Source organism: Pinus tabuliformis, chromosome 4_1, assembly GCF_031772625.1.
Source record: "Pinus tabuliformis cultivar Carrire ecotype Pingquan chromosome 4_1, CPIR1, whole genome shotgun sequence".
NCBI lineage: Eukaryota > Viridiplantae > Streptophyta > Pinopsida > Pinales > Pinaceae > Pinus > Pinus tabuliformis.
In genome coordinates this window covers 566182204-566199708 of record NC_142303.1, presented here as the reverse complement: position 1 = coordinate 566199708, position 17505 = coordinate 566182204, and the positions used below count along the sequence as shown (strand labels likewise).

The 17505-nt window shown below is 34.9% G+C and overlaps 1 protein-coding gene across 1 annotated transcript in view; it reads left to right on the top strand.

The window, feature by feature from the left end:
- The window catches only part of LOC149177140 (plasma membrane ATPase 2-like), a 137466-nt gene extending 124926 nt beyond the window's left edge, over nt 1-12540 (top strand). The window contains exons 2-10 of the mRNA XM_089421674.1: nt 7486-7633; nt 8770-8773; nt 10857-10994; nt 11270-11389; nt 11502-11624; nt 11752-11856; nt 11961-12105; nt 12197-12361; nt 12473-12540. Coding sequence (XP_089277800.1) covers nt 7486-7633; nt 8770-8773; nt 10857-10994; nt 11270-11389; nt 11502-11624; nt 11752-11856; nt 11961-12105; nt 12197-12361; nt 12473-12540 — 1016 coding nt within the window. The remainder of the gene's footprint in view (nt 1-7485; nt 7634-8769; nt 8774-10856; nt 10995-11269; nt 11390-11501; nt 11625-11751; nt 11857-11960; nt 12106-12196; nt 12362-12472) is intronic.
- The last annotated feature ends 4965 nt before the right edge of the window (nt 12541-17505 follow it).

Genomic DNA, 17505 nt, shown 5'->3' with positions numbered 1-17505 from the left:
TTAATTACCATTTGCAGAAGGAAAAAGCATTGGGCGACATAAATTAGAATGAATGAGTTCAATTTTTCTATGTGCTCTTGAATGAGAATCATGAAAATACTATTTGGATCACATTGCTTAAGCTTCCTAGGAATTGTAAGCAAACCAATAACACCATTTTTCTTCAACAAACAAAGGTTGTCATAGTTCAAGTGTCCAAATCTAGCATGCCATAAAAGACTTGATGGAAATGTACCTTCATCATAGTGAGGACTGTATGAAAATTTGTGTACATGAGTAGAGGTTCCTGGAAACTTTAAAAGTCTTTCTTCTTCTATCCCAGTCATGATAAGTGAGTGATCTGATGCTTTTATGACCTCAACCTTTCCATCAAATATGCGAATGGAGTGTCCTTGCTGGCAGATGTGGACCAAATACAAAAATTTCTCCTCAATTGCAGGAGGTATAGAACATCATGCAGAAGAGAATTTGAAAGATTAGGCAATTTGAACCTGATGGTGCCAAGCCCTGATGGCTTGAGTTTTGACTTGTTTGCAAATTATAATGCTCCATCAACATTATCAGTGAAATCTTCAAATAAATATCTTCTTAAATTCATGTGACAAGTTGCTCCTGAATCAAGCAACCAATCATCTTTCCATGAAGCAAGTGAAGCATTGAATAACTCTTCAGTTACTCCAATGTTGCAATGTGCCACAACATAACACACAGACTTAGGTGCTTTTCCTTTCCCTTTACCAAGTGTTTGACCATTTTCTTCATTTATTTCCTTCTCAATTATGTCCCAATATTTCTTGCATGTGGAAGAACCATTTCCATCTCTATTGCATCATATGCAATGAAGATCAAACCTTTGTACTTGGAAATGTTTGTCCCCTCTACTTCTAAAATTCTTCCTTCCTCTTCCTCTTCCTCTTCGACTACCTCTTCCTCTAGAAGAATCTTGTGCATGATTCTTCTCTTCCTATGCAAGGCATACAACTTCTTCAAAATACTGAGGAGTTGTCTTATTCCCAAAATCCTTCTCTCTTTCAAAAAACTTATTCTCAAGAGAGTCGAAGGTAATCTCCTTAAGTTTTCCACTTGCTTGCAATGACTCAAGATAATGTGAATAAGTGGGATATAATGCCTTGACATAGGCTATGACAGGAAAATGTATTTCAACACCAATGGCCTTTATGTCATGCATAATGAATCTTATTTCTGATGCTAAGGCAAGAGGGTCATCATTTTTCAACTCAAGATTGAACAACTTAATCATCAATTGAACACCTTCAAGCTCAGAGTGTGAGTCATATAATTCCTTCAACTTATTTAAGGCTTCAAAGGCATTTGAAAATAGTGAAATATTATGACTTACCTCTTCATTTACTGACGCTGCAATAAAGGTATAGGCCTTTTTGTTCTTTTTTTCCTAAATGACAAGCTCCTTGTCTGAAGTGGGCTTTTCCAATGCATTGTCTCATTCTCAACCACAAACTCCTTTTCACAACTCATTGAATATCAAGGTGTGTTTTATCTTCCTAGACCATTCATGATAGTTCTCTTTTCAAAAAAGAACTAATCCCACAATGGAGATGAGTGGATGTATTAAAAAAATCATTTGCTTTTGGTTTCAAAAATAATTATAGCCTTATTTTATGCCTTCTTGATAAGGTAAGAAATTGATTTAACATATAAAAGACAAATATTTTAATGTAGGCATATATAACATTTGACCACTCTTAAATATAATATGACACCACTCCTTAATATATTATGTTCCATATCTATTTCATTCAACGCACTTCATATATCATATGTCCATTACATATGGCTCAACATATAAAAAAAAAATTAATGCATGAAACATAACCAACACATAAAGGGCTCTTTATTCTAATCCACTTAACATATGTAAGCACCTCATGCATTAATATATGACTATTCACCATTAAAAAAAAAACACCATACATTCCATCACACCTCGCCATTCAAAATAAAAATCAGTCTTCATATCAATACATCATTCAAAAGAAGTTGTTTAACACATCCATAAAAAACTTCAATGCAACCCACGTCATTTCACAGTAATGTTGACATACCAGCCAAATTCATTCCTGGTTCATCACATCTGACTTGACACCACCAGTGCACAGTAATGATTTCAATCAAATTTTCAACCAATTTGTAGGACTTTCCACCAAGGTTAAGTCACAATCTTGACAATCAGCGGCAGTTTGACCATTTGACACAAAGAATAGGTTCAGATTTCAATTTATGAACCATACCTCATATATATGTATGACCAGGATACCTTGATCCACACTCACTGCACCAGCAAAGGATTTGAATATACATACCACAGATTTTGCATATAGCACAATACCATTCACGACATTCAACAGTTCAACATGGTCTTAACATTCAACACTAAAACACACACACAATTTCCAGAGTTTATAGCTTCATCACACAAAGAGGAGTATGAGCCAACACAATGCAGGAATGACCAACATACCAGGAGTTCAACGCAACATTCAAAAATAATCTCAGTGTATTACAGGAGTGAATTAGCGCATACCACAGTCAATGAAAAAGCTTGAAATTAATGCCGAACTCAAATGCACATGGAAGAGTCTCTTGAATTCATGCCAACACAACTCCTTTTCCCTAATGTCTCTAACATGCTTCACTTCTTCCCACCAGATGTCTGCTTTCCATTTGAGGCTAAGGATAGCTATTATAGACTTCATGTTCTCTATGTAATCATGCAACTCAAAGAATTTTTTCATCCCAAGTAACAATGCCTCTGCATTTTCTGGCTTATTCAAATATCCATCAAATGTAGGTGGATTGGATTTCTTTAACTCATCTAGAAAATATCCCCTGACACTCCTCTTGTAAGGATGATGGTAATGATGACCATGATACTTGTTAGAACCAGAACTAGAATAGAACCTATGTCCATCACCTCTCCTATCTGTTGTATCCAAGAACCTTCCATATTTGATCATGTCATCTATATCCAACCTATGACCACCATGATGCTGGCTTCCATATGCTCCATTAATCTTGTCCTCCTATCCGTGAATGATTCTAAGAGGTCCATGTCTCTATAAATATGACAAACTTTGAAGGATTATTGTGTTAACTTCTGCTTGTTTCTCCTATGCTTGAATCAGATCCTATCATTATCTTCCTTGCATCTTCTTATTTTTTCCTTCAAACTTCTCAAAATGTCTGCTATATGAGGAGAGTACCTATCACCATGCTGCTCATTGGATCTATAGGGAGAATCTCCTGAACTATAGTCTACCATCTTTCTATTCATATTTGATCTTCTTCCTGCAAGTATACGATGTCATATAAACCAAAATATAACATAACCAACATACCTCATTATAGTCCAGGGAGGATATATCCTTTGCAAGGTCAACTAGATTAGCATGATATATGTATAACCATAATCATAACAATATATCAACATCATGAATGACAACACCAAATTCATATCATGAACTTATGAGTGAAAGTCATCACCATAACACTACATGCATATTCCCACATAAACCGACATACAAAACAAATGCATATTCAACCAAGATGCATTAATGACAAACATATCCCTACAATAACACCATCAACTTCTATGTGACAACACAACTACAACAATGACTACCGCCATGCATACATAACAAATACATATACCACAAGTATAATGAACGAATATGCAACCGACATGTATGCACGACAACCACATTTCGCCCATCTATTCCAAGCAATGAACCATGCTCTAATACCACCCTAACACCCTCCTCCCACATATACCCAATCTAACTAGTTCACAGGGGTAAACATGTGATGAAGAGTTACTATGATATGATTCAACTCCCCAAGTATAGTTAAGGAAGTGGAATTGACAAATAAAAAACCAAACTGACCTTCATCAGAGGCTAGAGGACTCCCAGGGGCCAACCAACCACTCTAGGTGCCAAACCTCTCAGTTAACCTTCTTTCTGACTGAACTAGAGCCCTAGTATCACTCATGATGAGCCCTCCATGCAATTGAAACCCTCTAGTTGCATGCACAAACTTGCGTCCATACGACTGCAGAATTTTCTATGAAAAAATTATCCATTGTCCAAGAAATTATATCCAATCCCTTAAAGATAAATATCTTAGAAAATGGGAAAAAAAGGCATTTTGGTAAATCAACAATTCTTACAGTCAACTGGTCAAAGAAAAACATGGAGCTTGGATTGATGAAGAAGATAACCAATGTTATTGTGATCTAGGTTTTGGCACAATGAATTAGATCTCTTATTCTCTAATCCTTCAAATGGTCAGGGAGAAAGAAAATGTAATAATTTGCACAAACCCTGATAATATGGTACGGCATCCATGGACTGGTTAGACATAAATTTTTCTTGATAAATTTTGTCCAAGAAAATATTGGGTACAAAGGTGCAACAATTTCATCCTCCACTTGCAAGAAGATATGAAGGCAGCTGCCTAAAAAGAATTATGGTTTAAATTCAAACTTAAGCATCTTGGCGGGAAAATCACACTACTAGAACCTTTAAAATATATCCAATATAAAAATCATGTCATAAATCCTAAAGGCAAAGTGGTTAGGACTGTAACAGAAGTAGAAGAACTAAACCTCCAAGTGGAATCCCTCTTCCAAGGGGAATTTGTTTGTGACCCTTGTCCCCTCATGAAGGGATCTGATGTTGAACAATGTTTTTCAGAGAATATTTACCCAATTCGAGACAATAACACAAAACCAACAAGTGCAGATCCTTCAGGACCAAGTACTTAAGCTAATTTTGCAGAAGATTATTCATATGATTCTGATAGACCAATAGGGTGCTCATGTGGAGAACCCATGTGCGTCTGTTTCACTGATGACTAGTAAATTTGTACCTTATCATATTGGCCGACTCATGTGGAGTCAGTATGTTCTCATGGGATTTCAGCAAAAGCATCCACTGTGTACTATTTAAAGGTTTTGTGGGATTCCTAAAAATATCCACTGTGTAAGATCTTACCAGACGAATCTCTGAGACTTGGAGGAATTTTACGACTTTTGGTGCAGATTGACTTTCATCTTAAAGAATCTATAGAAAATCATGGCCTGTAGTATTTAGTTTTAGGACAATTTTCATGTACTTTGTCAAACTGTCAAAGCCTGAGGAGATGCCTTATGCTCCCTCGAGGAATTATAAATAATATAAGAGAAGCCTCTTCTCCTCATTCAGAGTGAGAGTCAGTCTTTGGTTTACTCTTGCCCTACAACTGTGCTCAGTTTGATCATGTATGCATATTGAGTAAATTCAAAGATAATTCTTAGTTCAGATCTCGACAATCCTACGCATATGCATGAGAGTGTATGTGTGAACCTATAGTTGCAGGGCTCTTAGGATATTGAGTCGTGAGTCATGTATTAAGATATTGTCGAGTTTGTAATGTTTGTCTTCATTTGCGATGGTTGTAGAGTCTATAAGCCAATTTTGTTTTTGACTCATATGAGCATAAGCGAACGATCTGGGAGTCACGATGGTTGCCACAAGTTTTGAAGGAGAAGTTAGGATTACATTATGAATGAGATGTGGTATTAAAAATTAAGATTAAAACTAATAAAATATAATGTGAATTTAATTTACAAAATAAAATTTAGAAATATAATTAAAATGGTGATAAAGATAATAATCATATTAATAAATGTGGTTGATATACATCTTTAGGCATATATTAATCTGTACATTAATATATTGTAGTTTAATATTCTATATTATTAGTCCCGGCCTGGGACTATTAGCGATCGATCGATCGCTGACCGAGTAGTTTGACAGTTATATTTTTAGTATATTGACATTTTAACCTAAGTCTAAGCGAAGTTTTGGTGCGGAAAATAATTGGAGTCTTATTATCGGCTTCACGTTGTTCGATGCAAAGGACGGCAAGTTGGTTTGTTGTAAGTCGTCATCGCCATGAATCCAAACCCTTGTCATTCAATTCGTCTGTCACCAATTTAATAGCTGATACCAAATCGCATGGCTATGGCTCAAGTTTCTTCAGTGTCAGCTACTTTACTGGTCCCTTGTTGTTGTATTATGGTTCTTCTAATGGTGAAACAGGTTTCTATGCTTCAACAGTTCAACAATGTTGGGAACTTTCATTTATACAGGTATTATGAAAGTTAATTTCCATTGTTAGATGCAAACTCCCGGTTTATACATATATATTGTTTTTAAAATGCGAACTTCTAATTGTGGACTCCTCCCAGTTAGGGTGGAGGTTTTTGCACGTGAAGAAGACTCTGGGATGAAGAGTTAGAGGAACACTTTCTCAATTCGTCGTGTATCGTGCTAGAAGTTCAGCCCCTTTATCGGGTACTTGAACTAGTCTAGGGTTTTTCTATCAAGGTTTTATGGCTGATGAGTTTCGACTCTAGGGAACGATTTTGTCTGAACATGCTTGTTATTTATATGCAGTCTTAATTCCTTATTTTGAATGTAAAGTTCGCCAACCCATAATGGTAGTATGTATTTGAGTTAGGAAAGACATTGCAAGGCTGAGGTCTGTTCGTCTCTGTCCCTGTCAAGATCTGGAGGCACATCAGCAGAGGAGTGTTTTGCTTGCACCCAGATAGAAACTCCAGCTTTCCATTCCATTAGCTATAATAAGAGAAACCATCTCCATTGGGAAGCCAATGCAGGTTCCTCTATTTTTCCAACCGAATGCCAAGTTCATCAGCCATGCCTGCAGTCAAGGAAGAGAGGTAAATGGATATTTGGAATAGTATTGGACCCAAGAAGCAAAGCCATCCAGAGATGGAACAAGATTATTGTTCCTGTGTGTGCCATTGGATTGGCAATCGACCCCCTTTGCTTTTATGTTCTATCCATTAGTAAAGACCTAATGTGCATCTACCTAGATGGGAAGTTCGTTGTTCTCATGACTGTTCTGCGTTCTACCAGTGATGCCTTGCATTTATGGCATATTTGGTTGCAGCTCAGGCTTGCATATGTGTAAAAGGAATCACTTGTAGTGGGCTCTCGAAAACTTGTTTGGGATGCTCGTTTAATTGCTCTCCATTACTTGCGTTATCTCAAAGGCTTTTGGTTTGATATATTTGTCATACTGCCACTTCCACAGGTGGGTGTTGATTGACATTTTTCTAAATTCTTACAGCAGCTGGGTGTTGATTGACATTTTACTAAAGTCCTAGAGCAGTTGGGTGTTGATTGGCATTTTACTAAATTCTTAGAGCATTTGGATTGACAGTCTTTGGATTTACATATTTCTAGATTCTTAGATTCTCTGATTTTTATTTAAATATAGAGATCGAGATATCTTTTTAGGTGAAGGCAAAGACGAACTTATCTTGAAGTATAAAGAGTTTTTTTATTATAATTATTTAATCTTTTCCATAAATACTACATAGACTTTATCATATTCTAATTCGTATTGCTATTGAATGCCTATTTATTTGTGCAGGTGGTGTTCTGGTTGGTTGTGCCAAACCTTATAAAAAGGCGAGAAATCACTTATATTATGACAGTGCTGCTCCTAATATTCTTATTTCAATATCTGCCCAAGGCTTACCATTCTGTCTGCCTCATGTGCCGGATGCAAAGATTAACAGGTTACATTTTTGGTACAGTTTGGTGGGGATTCGCCCTGAATTTGATAGGATATTTTATAGCATCCCATGTAAGTTCAAGCTTCCAACCGTTCTAAGATCAGAAATTTTTCAAAATAACTTATATATAAAGTATCTTATGATATATTGTGATATTTTATAATATCTGATGTAACTTTAGGCTTCAAACCATAATGAGATCACAAAAATTTCAGTAAGCGTTGTTTATTTCTTACAAATTTTGCAGTTGTTTTGAGTTGTATATTATGTTTTAGTGTTTTGACAAATTTTGATTATATGTAAGTCAAAACCTTGGAACAGTTAAATAACATCCATTTCAATAACTTATATCTGGATTTTTCATTGGATTTTGTGTAAGGGGAAGCTTTTTAATGTTTATGTATGGTTTAAATTTGTGTCTGCTGCAAATTTCTCTTAGAGTTTACTGAATTTTGAGTTCAAGGTATATTAATTTTGAATTTTCCCAGATTAAAATTCTGCTATATAAATAGCTATGCCAGTAATACATGACCCATGCAGAATTTTGCAACACCAATAAATCAGATAGACAGACAACAATCCATTGAGATTTTTATTAGCAAGTTCTTCCTTGAAACTCTTTAACCATTATCATGCATATTGTGGAAACTGGGGTTCTTGGGTTTAAATGAGGCATTTTGAAGAGACCAAGATTTTTACAGGTAGCTGGAGGGTGTTGGTATGTATTGGCTATCCAAAGAGTAGCAGCATGTCTGCATAGAGAATGCAAAAACATGAACAATTGCAACTTGTTAATGTTGGGATGCAGTAAACCCATTCGTTATAGCCTTGACAAGGATGATCTACTAGTCTTATACCACTTTTAACTTGCATTATGTTGAGTTTCATTTTGTCAACTGGTTATGGAGGAGAATCACTTTGAGGGTTTCTATGATTCAAGGTCTTTTCATGCTCTCATTCAAAGCATTTAATTCATTTAGCTCAATTTCACCTTTGCAATCTCACACTCATGAACTCATTTATCTTAGAATTCCTATTTTTGCTACTCAGGTATACAATGTGATTTTCATAGTCAACTTCTGGTATTTCTCCCCCTATTCATTTTCAATCATTACTTTAAATTTTCTATATGTTATCAGCATGGTAAGTGAACCATGGTAAATTTAATGAGGGTTCTTCTTAATTCTCTTGGTGAGTGAGAGGTTTAAACCGTACTTCATGCCTATAATCTCTGATGGAGTTTCCATGGTAATCACAACACCTATGCTTGTTAATGGATTAATTTATCCACATATATATAAACAAATTTTTTGAATACATATTTTTACACGATTATTTTTAATTTAAGTCACAGGCATGTCAACTTCTATGTTTTGAAAGCGATATGGTGACCTTGCCTTCAAAACATACAGTTATAGGTAAGGATTTCAAATTGGAAACCCTAGTCTTATGCCACTTTTAACTTGCATTGTGTTGAGTTTCATTTTGTCAACTGGTTATGGAGGAGAATCACTTTGAGGGTTTCTATGTTACAAGGTCTTTTCATGCTCTCATTCAAAGCATTTAATTCATTTTCATAGTGATTTTCATAGTCAACTTCTAGTATTTCTCCCCCTATTCATTTTCAGTCATTACTTTAAATTTTCTTTATGTTATCAGCATGGTAAGTGAACCATGGTAAATTTAATGAGGGTTCTTGTTAATTCTCTTGGTGACTGAGAGGTTTAAACCGTACTTCATGCCTATAATCTCTAATGGAGTTTCCATGGTAATCACAACACCTATGCTTGTTAATGGATTAATTTATTCACATATATATAAACAAATTTTTTGAATACTAACGAGTTCATACAGTTATTGACAAGTTTGCTACTCTCTTGCAGTTGCATATCAGGTTAATAATATGACTTCTTTTGCTTTATCCGTGGCCTGAAACTTCCCAGTAAGTTCTTATTCTTGATTATGTATATCTTTAATTAGTGTTTGATTCCATATCCTTCCTGATTTTGACTAATCATTGCAGATCATAAGTAGGTAAACGGAGTTTGTATGGGCTACACAAAATGATATGTTGGAGAATGAATGAGCTGAAGATTTCGACTGCTTGCTTCTAACCATGCATCAAAATTATGACCGTGCTAGAAAGCACAAATGTGGAATGACTTATAGAAATTGTTGTTGCTCATGCAACTGATGCAGCAAGAAGTGCTTTTGACATAGTCCAGTCAAGAAACTCGCCCCATAGCTATTTTGTTACTATGTAATATTGACTTATATGAATTACTAATTTTTCAGTGAAGATTGAACAGAATGTTTATTAAGGCTGAATTCAATCACTTTGTATCTCCAAACCCTATCCCTAAATGATTTTGTGCATTTCTGTTAAGTTCACAATCGTTCTTGTCATACCATGTAATATTTGCATCCACTGTTCCATACCATGATAGACCTCCCTTGTCATTAATTTCGATATAAAAACACCAAAGGGTGAAACGTATCACTCAGGTCAAATCTCTATTTCTAAATTAATTCGAATTTCGAATTCAAAAAACGAGAAGTTCCTGACTTCGCTCGGCTAGCTCAAATCCCCATTTTTAGAGATTAACGTTCAAATGCATGGCCCATATTTTCTCTGTTTTTGAAAACTCTTGGCTATTTACACCACAAATATCATGTTGTTACTTTTATATGTTGTATTTTATTTTTTTTCTATGGTGTTTTCTTCTCTGCAAGGGCTTTTCCTAGTCGGACCTACAATGTGTACATTCAGTTTATCAAACATGTCTGTCTGCCTATCTTGACTCTTCAACATGCATGCATAATATACCCCCATTGATCAATCCATGAACTAAACACATATCTTTAAACTGTGGCCATTCCTTCTGATAATTGTATTTTTTTGGCAAATTGGTCATGGTTATTCTTTTGTTTTTTCATCATTAATAATATTTGCTAGTACTGTTGCTAATTTTGTGTTTTTTGTTTCATAGTAAATAGTAGTGTGGCATTTGGTCTCTCCCATTGGATATCGTTCCCCTCTATTGTATTTTTAGTAGTTCACAGTATTACTTCATCCTTATGGTTCGTGTGCATATTATCGGAAAAGAAGATGGCTTCTTGTTCTACCGTGTCACAATATTTCTCTCTTGTTGCCAGTATCAGTCAGGGCATACCCTATCCACTCTTTTTAGTTGAGGCTTTAATCATGTAAATTGTATCTTTGCAGGGAAAACCTCTTGACTGGCAAGATTTTGGTGGTATTCTAACATTGCTTGTTATAAACTCTACCATAAGTTTCATAGAGGAAAACAATGCTGGCAATGCTGCTGCAGCACTGATGACTCGGCTGGCTCCAAAGAGCAAGGTCTGTTCACTATCTTTTGTATGAGTGGCAGCCCCCATATTTTCAGTTTTCTATCCTTGGTTTTGCAGGGAAGCATGCAATTCGATGTTCAGAATCCTCTTAAGATCATGGGTGCTGCAGTTTTAAATTCCTTGGTCAATGACTTAAGACTTTGAACTTAACAAGTTCTCAGAGATGGACAAATTGGCTAGTTAGGGTCCGTGGTAATATTGGATGATCCAGTACTGTTAGTTTCCTTCAAACAAGTATCAATTACTAATTGTTATCATGAATAGGTTTTCACGAAAGGATATGACAAGGATGTTGTTGTCCTGATGGCTACAAGAGCATCCAGAACAGAGAATCAAGATGCCATTGATGCAGCAATTGTTGGGATGCTTACGGATCCTAAGGAGGCAAGTATTTTTTTTATGTCATCATATTAAATTTTAGTTGATAAGCAAGCCTATGCTTATTTTACTGATTTGTATCTTTTGTTGTGGCTTTTAACATCCATGCATCTAAAAGGCGCAGGCAGCCATTCAAGAGCTCCATTTTCTTCCTTTTAATCCAACTGACAAGAGGACAGCTCTCACTTATATTGACAATGAAGGGAAAATGCATCAAGTTAGTAAACGTGCTCCAGAGCAGGTATTGTTCTTTGGAAGTTTGACCTTCTTCATTAGACTTGGTAATGGGCTGTATTGTTTAGAAAGTGCTTCAAAACTTATTTGTACACATTCTATTAAAACTGAAATGACCAAATACCTTCTGCTAGATTCTTAACCTTGCACATAATAAGCCACAAATTGACCAGCGAGTTCATATAGTTATTGACAACTTTGCTGAACGAGGACTTCGCTCTCTTGCAGTTGCATATCAGGTTAATAATATGGCTTCTTTTGCTTTATCCGTGGGCTGAATCTTCCCAGTAAGTTCTTCTTGTTGATTATGTATATCTTTATAGCTATCTCAAAATCTTTGCAGCAAGTTCCAAAGGGCAGGAAGGAGAGTCCAGGAGGGCCCTGGCATTTTATTGGATTGATGCCTCTTTTTGATCCCCCATGCCATGACAGTGCTGAAACAATCATAAGGGCTTTTAATCTTGGTGTAAATGTCAAAATGATCATAGGTATGGTGAGGTTATGTTGTCATCAGTTTCACTACTGTTTTTGTAATGCAACGAGCCAACATTTAACTATTTACTTGCAAATGTTCATCAGGAGATCAATTGGCTATTGCCAAGGAGACAGCTTGCCGACTGGACATGGGTACAAACATGTATCCATCATCCTCTTTACTAGGTCAGGACAAAGATGAATCAATTGCAGCTTCGCCAGTTGATGAACTGATAGAGAAGGCTGATGGTTTTGCTGGTGTTTTCCCTGGTGAGCAACAATTATCTTTTACTTCTGTGTTTTTTCAGATACTTTTATTTTTTCATTTCCTTAATTAGTGTTTGATTCCATATCCTTCCTGATTTTGACTGGTCATTGCAGAGCATAAGTACGAGATTGTTAAACGATTGCAGGCTAAAAAAGGCAGACATAGGAATTGCTGTTGCTGATGCAACTCATGCAACAAGAAGTGCTTCTGACATAGTCCAGTCAACAAACTGGCCCCATAGCTATTTTGTTACTATGTAATATTTGCATCCACTGTGAAATGATTTACGGCTGAGAGTACCTGCTTGCCTTGAGTGACTTATATGAATCACTGGTTTTAAGGTTTAAACATCGATTTATATGAATTATTGGTTTTAAGATTTAAAGATATTTTTCAGTCTAGGCAATTAATTTTTCAGTCAACATTGAACAGAATGTTTATTTGTGGTTGAGCATTATTGAAAGGGATCACTTTGTATCTCCAAACCCTGTTCCTAAATCATTTTCTGCATTTCTGTTTAGCATCTTCATTCAAATAAAGCTTCTTTAAGTTCATAATCGTTCTTGTCATACCTGGACAGATGGATGCAAATGGTCGCTGCTCTGCAGCATGTAGGCCAGTCAACAAACTGGCCCCATAGCTATTTTGTTACTATGTAATATTTGCATCCACTGTGAAATGATTTACGGCTGAGAGTACCTGCCTGCCTTCAGCGACTTATATGAATTACTTATTTGTGGTTCACTCCATTTATTCCTTGACCTCTGCCTCCCATCCTTTCCAGACTTGGAACAATTTCCGCCAGGCCAACTTTTCCAAGTTCTGCACTTCCCTGCAGACCCCGGCAGGGACTACCGCCACGGCAGTGGCTCCTTGTTAATATAATATATCATTAAGCAATTCAAAATTCATAAAATATTTTAAAAACATTCCAAAATAGTAAATTTTTTATTTATAATAGTGTTTTTTATAAACAAAATAATATCTACCTACAACAACATATATTCTTAAAAAATAAAAAAGAATTAAAATTAAAATAACAAATAAAATTATATTTAAATAATTAAATTGTAATTTTTCTAATTTAAAGTTTAAATAAATTTTAACTATATTAATTGTCATTATTAAAAAATAATAATTTATTCCTTGATGGGGGTGTACACTTTGAGAGAATTAAATGTTTAACGATGTTTTGGAACCCACTTGTCCATTACCAAACGCGTCATGGCACAATGTGATTAATTCACATGCCTCAACCAATTTATGTCCCTTGGTTTTAAATACTTGCATGCTCTCACAAATGGGGTGGTGGATTAGCATCATGCAACACAACGAAGGTGAGGTATCATCCTCACCTTGTGACCATGGTTTTCTAGTAGTCATAACTGGTGTGAGGTCATGCTTGAGATGTCTTACAGTAGAAGGAGGCGGTTTTAACTCAAATTGCATCGGAACAGTGGGTAGATATCAGTTTGGGGACTTGAGGGAGACACAATTTCACTATGTGGATACTTGTTGTCCTTTGAGGTGGGGTGTGGTGACACTTTGATCCTGCTCGGTGGTGAAAAGGGTATGCTTCACTATGGTTTTAGTTATACTATTGACGGTGTGCATTCCATGTTTTTGTAATTTTCTTGCATAATTCTGAGTGCAACCTAGTTTTTGAGCTTGTGGTCGTTCTCTTTAGTTCGGCCCTCCTCGTTCAAGAATCAACATGTATCTCTTTTCCCTTCCATGTATTGGTATGTGGGTGTTGGTACCCTAGAAATTTTTCTGTTTGGTACTAGTGAAGGGGTTTTAGAGTCTTGCTTATTGGGAGTCAATCAATTCTAGGTATTATGATCTTTTCGTTCTTGCAATTCCAGGTAATATTATGTGTTGAGGAATCGAGTGTTTGCTAGTTTTGGTGCAATTTGTCTTTCTTTGTTTCCATATCAAGTTATACATTTAATTCCTCTGTTGGATATATTCTCTGAGTGTTGTTCATGGGGTAGGTTGAATTTGGATTTTGTTATTGTCTTAGAGTGGGATTATCCTATCATTATTATTAGGTATATGCCTCTTTTGTTTCTGACAGCCATTGGTCCCTTCAAAATATTTCCATGTCTTAACTTCATTTTAGGGTGTTGGGGGGATGACTTTTTCCTTTTCAGCCATGTCAATTCCACCACCAAAGGCAACCAAGCCATGGAGGAGGGGCTAACCAAGCACTTTTGCAGCGCTGACAGCTTTTCACATGGGATTCAATGGCTTCATACTTTGAATATGTGCCTCCAAAGATATGGAAAGAAATTTGACAAGTGGAATCTCAGGAATTTGGTGAACACTCATATTTCTCTGATTCTAAAATTGGAGACAAGGGCCTTCAATGGATCCAGCTTCAGGGAGGTAACAGAAACAAAGGTTATATTTTCTTCATTCCCTATTAGTCAACCATCAACTGTACACTTTGTTTATAATGGTATTATGAGATAAACAGGTGGACAACTACAAACTATTTGTTGGCAAGGAGGATATTAAACAAATTATTCATAATATTCGTTATTTCTTGGATGACATAAACGCTCGATTGGTTGGGGTGAAAGGTTGTGTGGTATCTGATTCAGCATCAAGAGACTTGTCTAACCCTCCCAATAGTGCTATGGTTCCTTCTGTTCACAATCCTCCTAATTTCATAGTTATATCTTTTGACTAAATCTCTTGCAGGTTACTAGACTTTTTGATATGCTCCTACAATTTCTGTTACATGGCGCTTGCAACTTTATTTTAGATGTCTTATTTTGTTTTCGTTATGGACTTAGCCGTCATAGGCTCACTTTATTTTCGTCTCTTAGGCTTTCGTGTGACTTGCCACATGTTTATAGTCTCTGTGTTTGTGGTTTGAGGCCTAACTTTCTAAGGGCCTCCTTTTCTTGGAAGTCAACGCCTTACATATTCAAACAAAATGATCACAGTCTTATCACAAATGGTTTTTGTTTGTTTTGGTTTTGTTCTTAGCCTTCACGGGCTTAATGTGGTTTCATGTCTCTAGATTCGGTGAAACAAACAATGAGTTTATAATCTTTATGTTGTTGGTTTCAGTTTGGACTCTAATATTTATATGTTAGTTAGTTAATATTTGTGAAATCCATGATAAACATGAGTGAAAGCTTGAAGATGGGCTACACTTTTGGTCCAAATGTGGCGATGAAATTTCAAGTTTTTTCCTCTTTTATTGAATTAAAGCCCTCAAAATTCATATAAGCACTGTGAATTTTGATTTGGAATAAAAAGACAAATTATGGAGAATTATATTGTTGTCCTAATGATAGTTTCTGCAAAAAATATTTAGTGTCATATAATATGTCAATTTTCCATTAAATGAAATGATTGTCCTTGCAAATTTTCACACATCTTAAGAGGTATGTGTGTGTTCACGTAGCATAACATAAAATAAAATGTGTAATTTTTAATATATATATATATATATATATATATATATATATATATATATATATATATATAAGCATGATCTACACGAAGAGAGCTAAGTTTTTCATATTATTTTTTTTTATGCAAAAAAGTATTTTTTATTATTTTTCGAAGTTGGCAAAGTAATATTTCAATTGCATTTTACAAACACGTGTTCACGCAAGGGTTTTCTCAACTACTTAAAAAAAAATTAAAAAACCAAAACTAACCTTTTGAAGAGGACTCGTAAACGGAGATAGTGGTATTTTTTGAAATTTTTTCGCTGTGTATATTTTACGATATTGATTTTTTATTCAGCCTCTTTAAAACAGTTAAAAAAATTTCAAGCATTATGTTTAAAAGAAATTAGATGAAAAATATCATATGAATTCAAAAATATCAAACTCACATGCCATTGGATAGAGGATTCCTTCATTAATCCAATGTGATCAAACCTGCCACCTGAGGAAAAATTTAGCCCTAAGTCCACAAGGGTACAAAATAGAGTTGCATGAAATTTTGCAGAAGGGGTGTTGAAATTGCTGATTTTAGGACTTAGGAGGCTCGATCGAGCGCTTAAAGCGCTTGATTGAGTGCCTAAATTTGAAATTTAAATAGCTCGATCGAGGGTTTCGTAAACCCTCAGTCAAGCCATTTACGTGGTTAGCAAGAGGTCGATTGAGCGCTATGGCTAATAGCTCGATGGAGCTCTTATTAAAAAAAAATGAATTATATAAAATTAAACTTTTTAAAATTCCAAATCTTGTTAGAATTTTGTTATAATGTCATGTAAAAACCTTATTAAATTTAATATTAAAATTAAAAGAATATCATTATTATTATTAATAATTTAAGTGATGAAATGATATTAATATAAAAAAATTTAATATTAATATATTTTAATGTTAATATTAAATTTATTAATTTAAGATTAATATAATATTATTAACTTTAATATAATATAAATTTCTTATATTATAATATATATTAGCACAACCACATTAATAAATGTGGTTGATATACATCATAGGCGTTAACAAAAAAAGATGACCATTAACACAAAAAGTGTCATACAAACTAACTCAATATATGTTAATTTTATCTAACCTATTTGTTTTATAAATCTAACATAATAAAATATATAATATTTTAAAAATCATGAAGTAATCAAAATGTAAAGGTATCTTTAAAGATATAAAACCTAAACAGTTTCAGTTGCAAGACATGAAGCGCTCCATGTATCTTTGATGGAGATATGTGGAACATTAATATTTTGGAAAATTTTAGATAATATTTCCATGAAATTTTATAATTTTCCCTCCAGGTGAATGTACAACACACATTTTAAATATGTATTATATAAAAAAAAATTAAATTGTTTTATGACATCAATAAATATATATATATATATATATATATATATATATATATATAAACATAATATTTTAATTGTCAAAGTATTTTAAAATTTTTGAAATATAGAGTGAGAGAGAGTGGGAGAGAAGGGTAAGAGAGAGAGGGGGGGACAAAAATATGGAGAGAGGGAGAGGAGGAGAGAGTCTCCGAGAAAGAGAGGGAGCTCGAGAGATGGAGTTGGAGGAAAAGGTAGGGAAGGAAGAAGTTAAAGACATATGGAGAGAGAAAGGTGGGGAGAGAGAGAGAGTGACAAGGGAGAGATGGAGAGAATGGGAGAGAG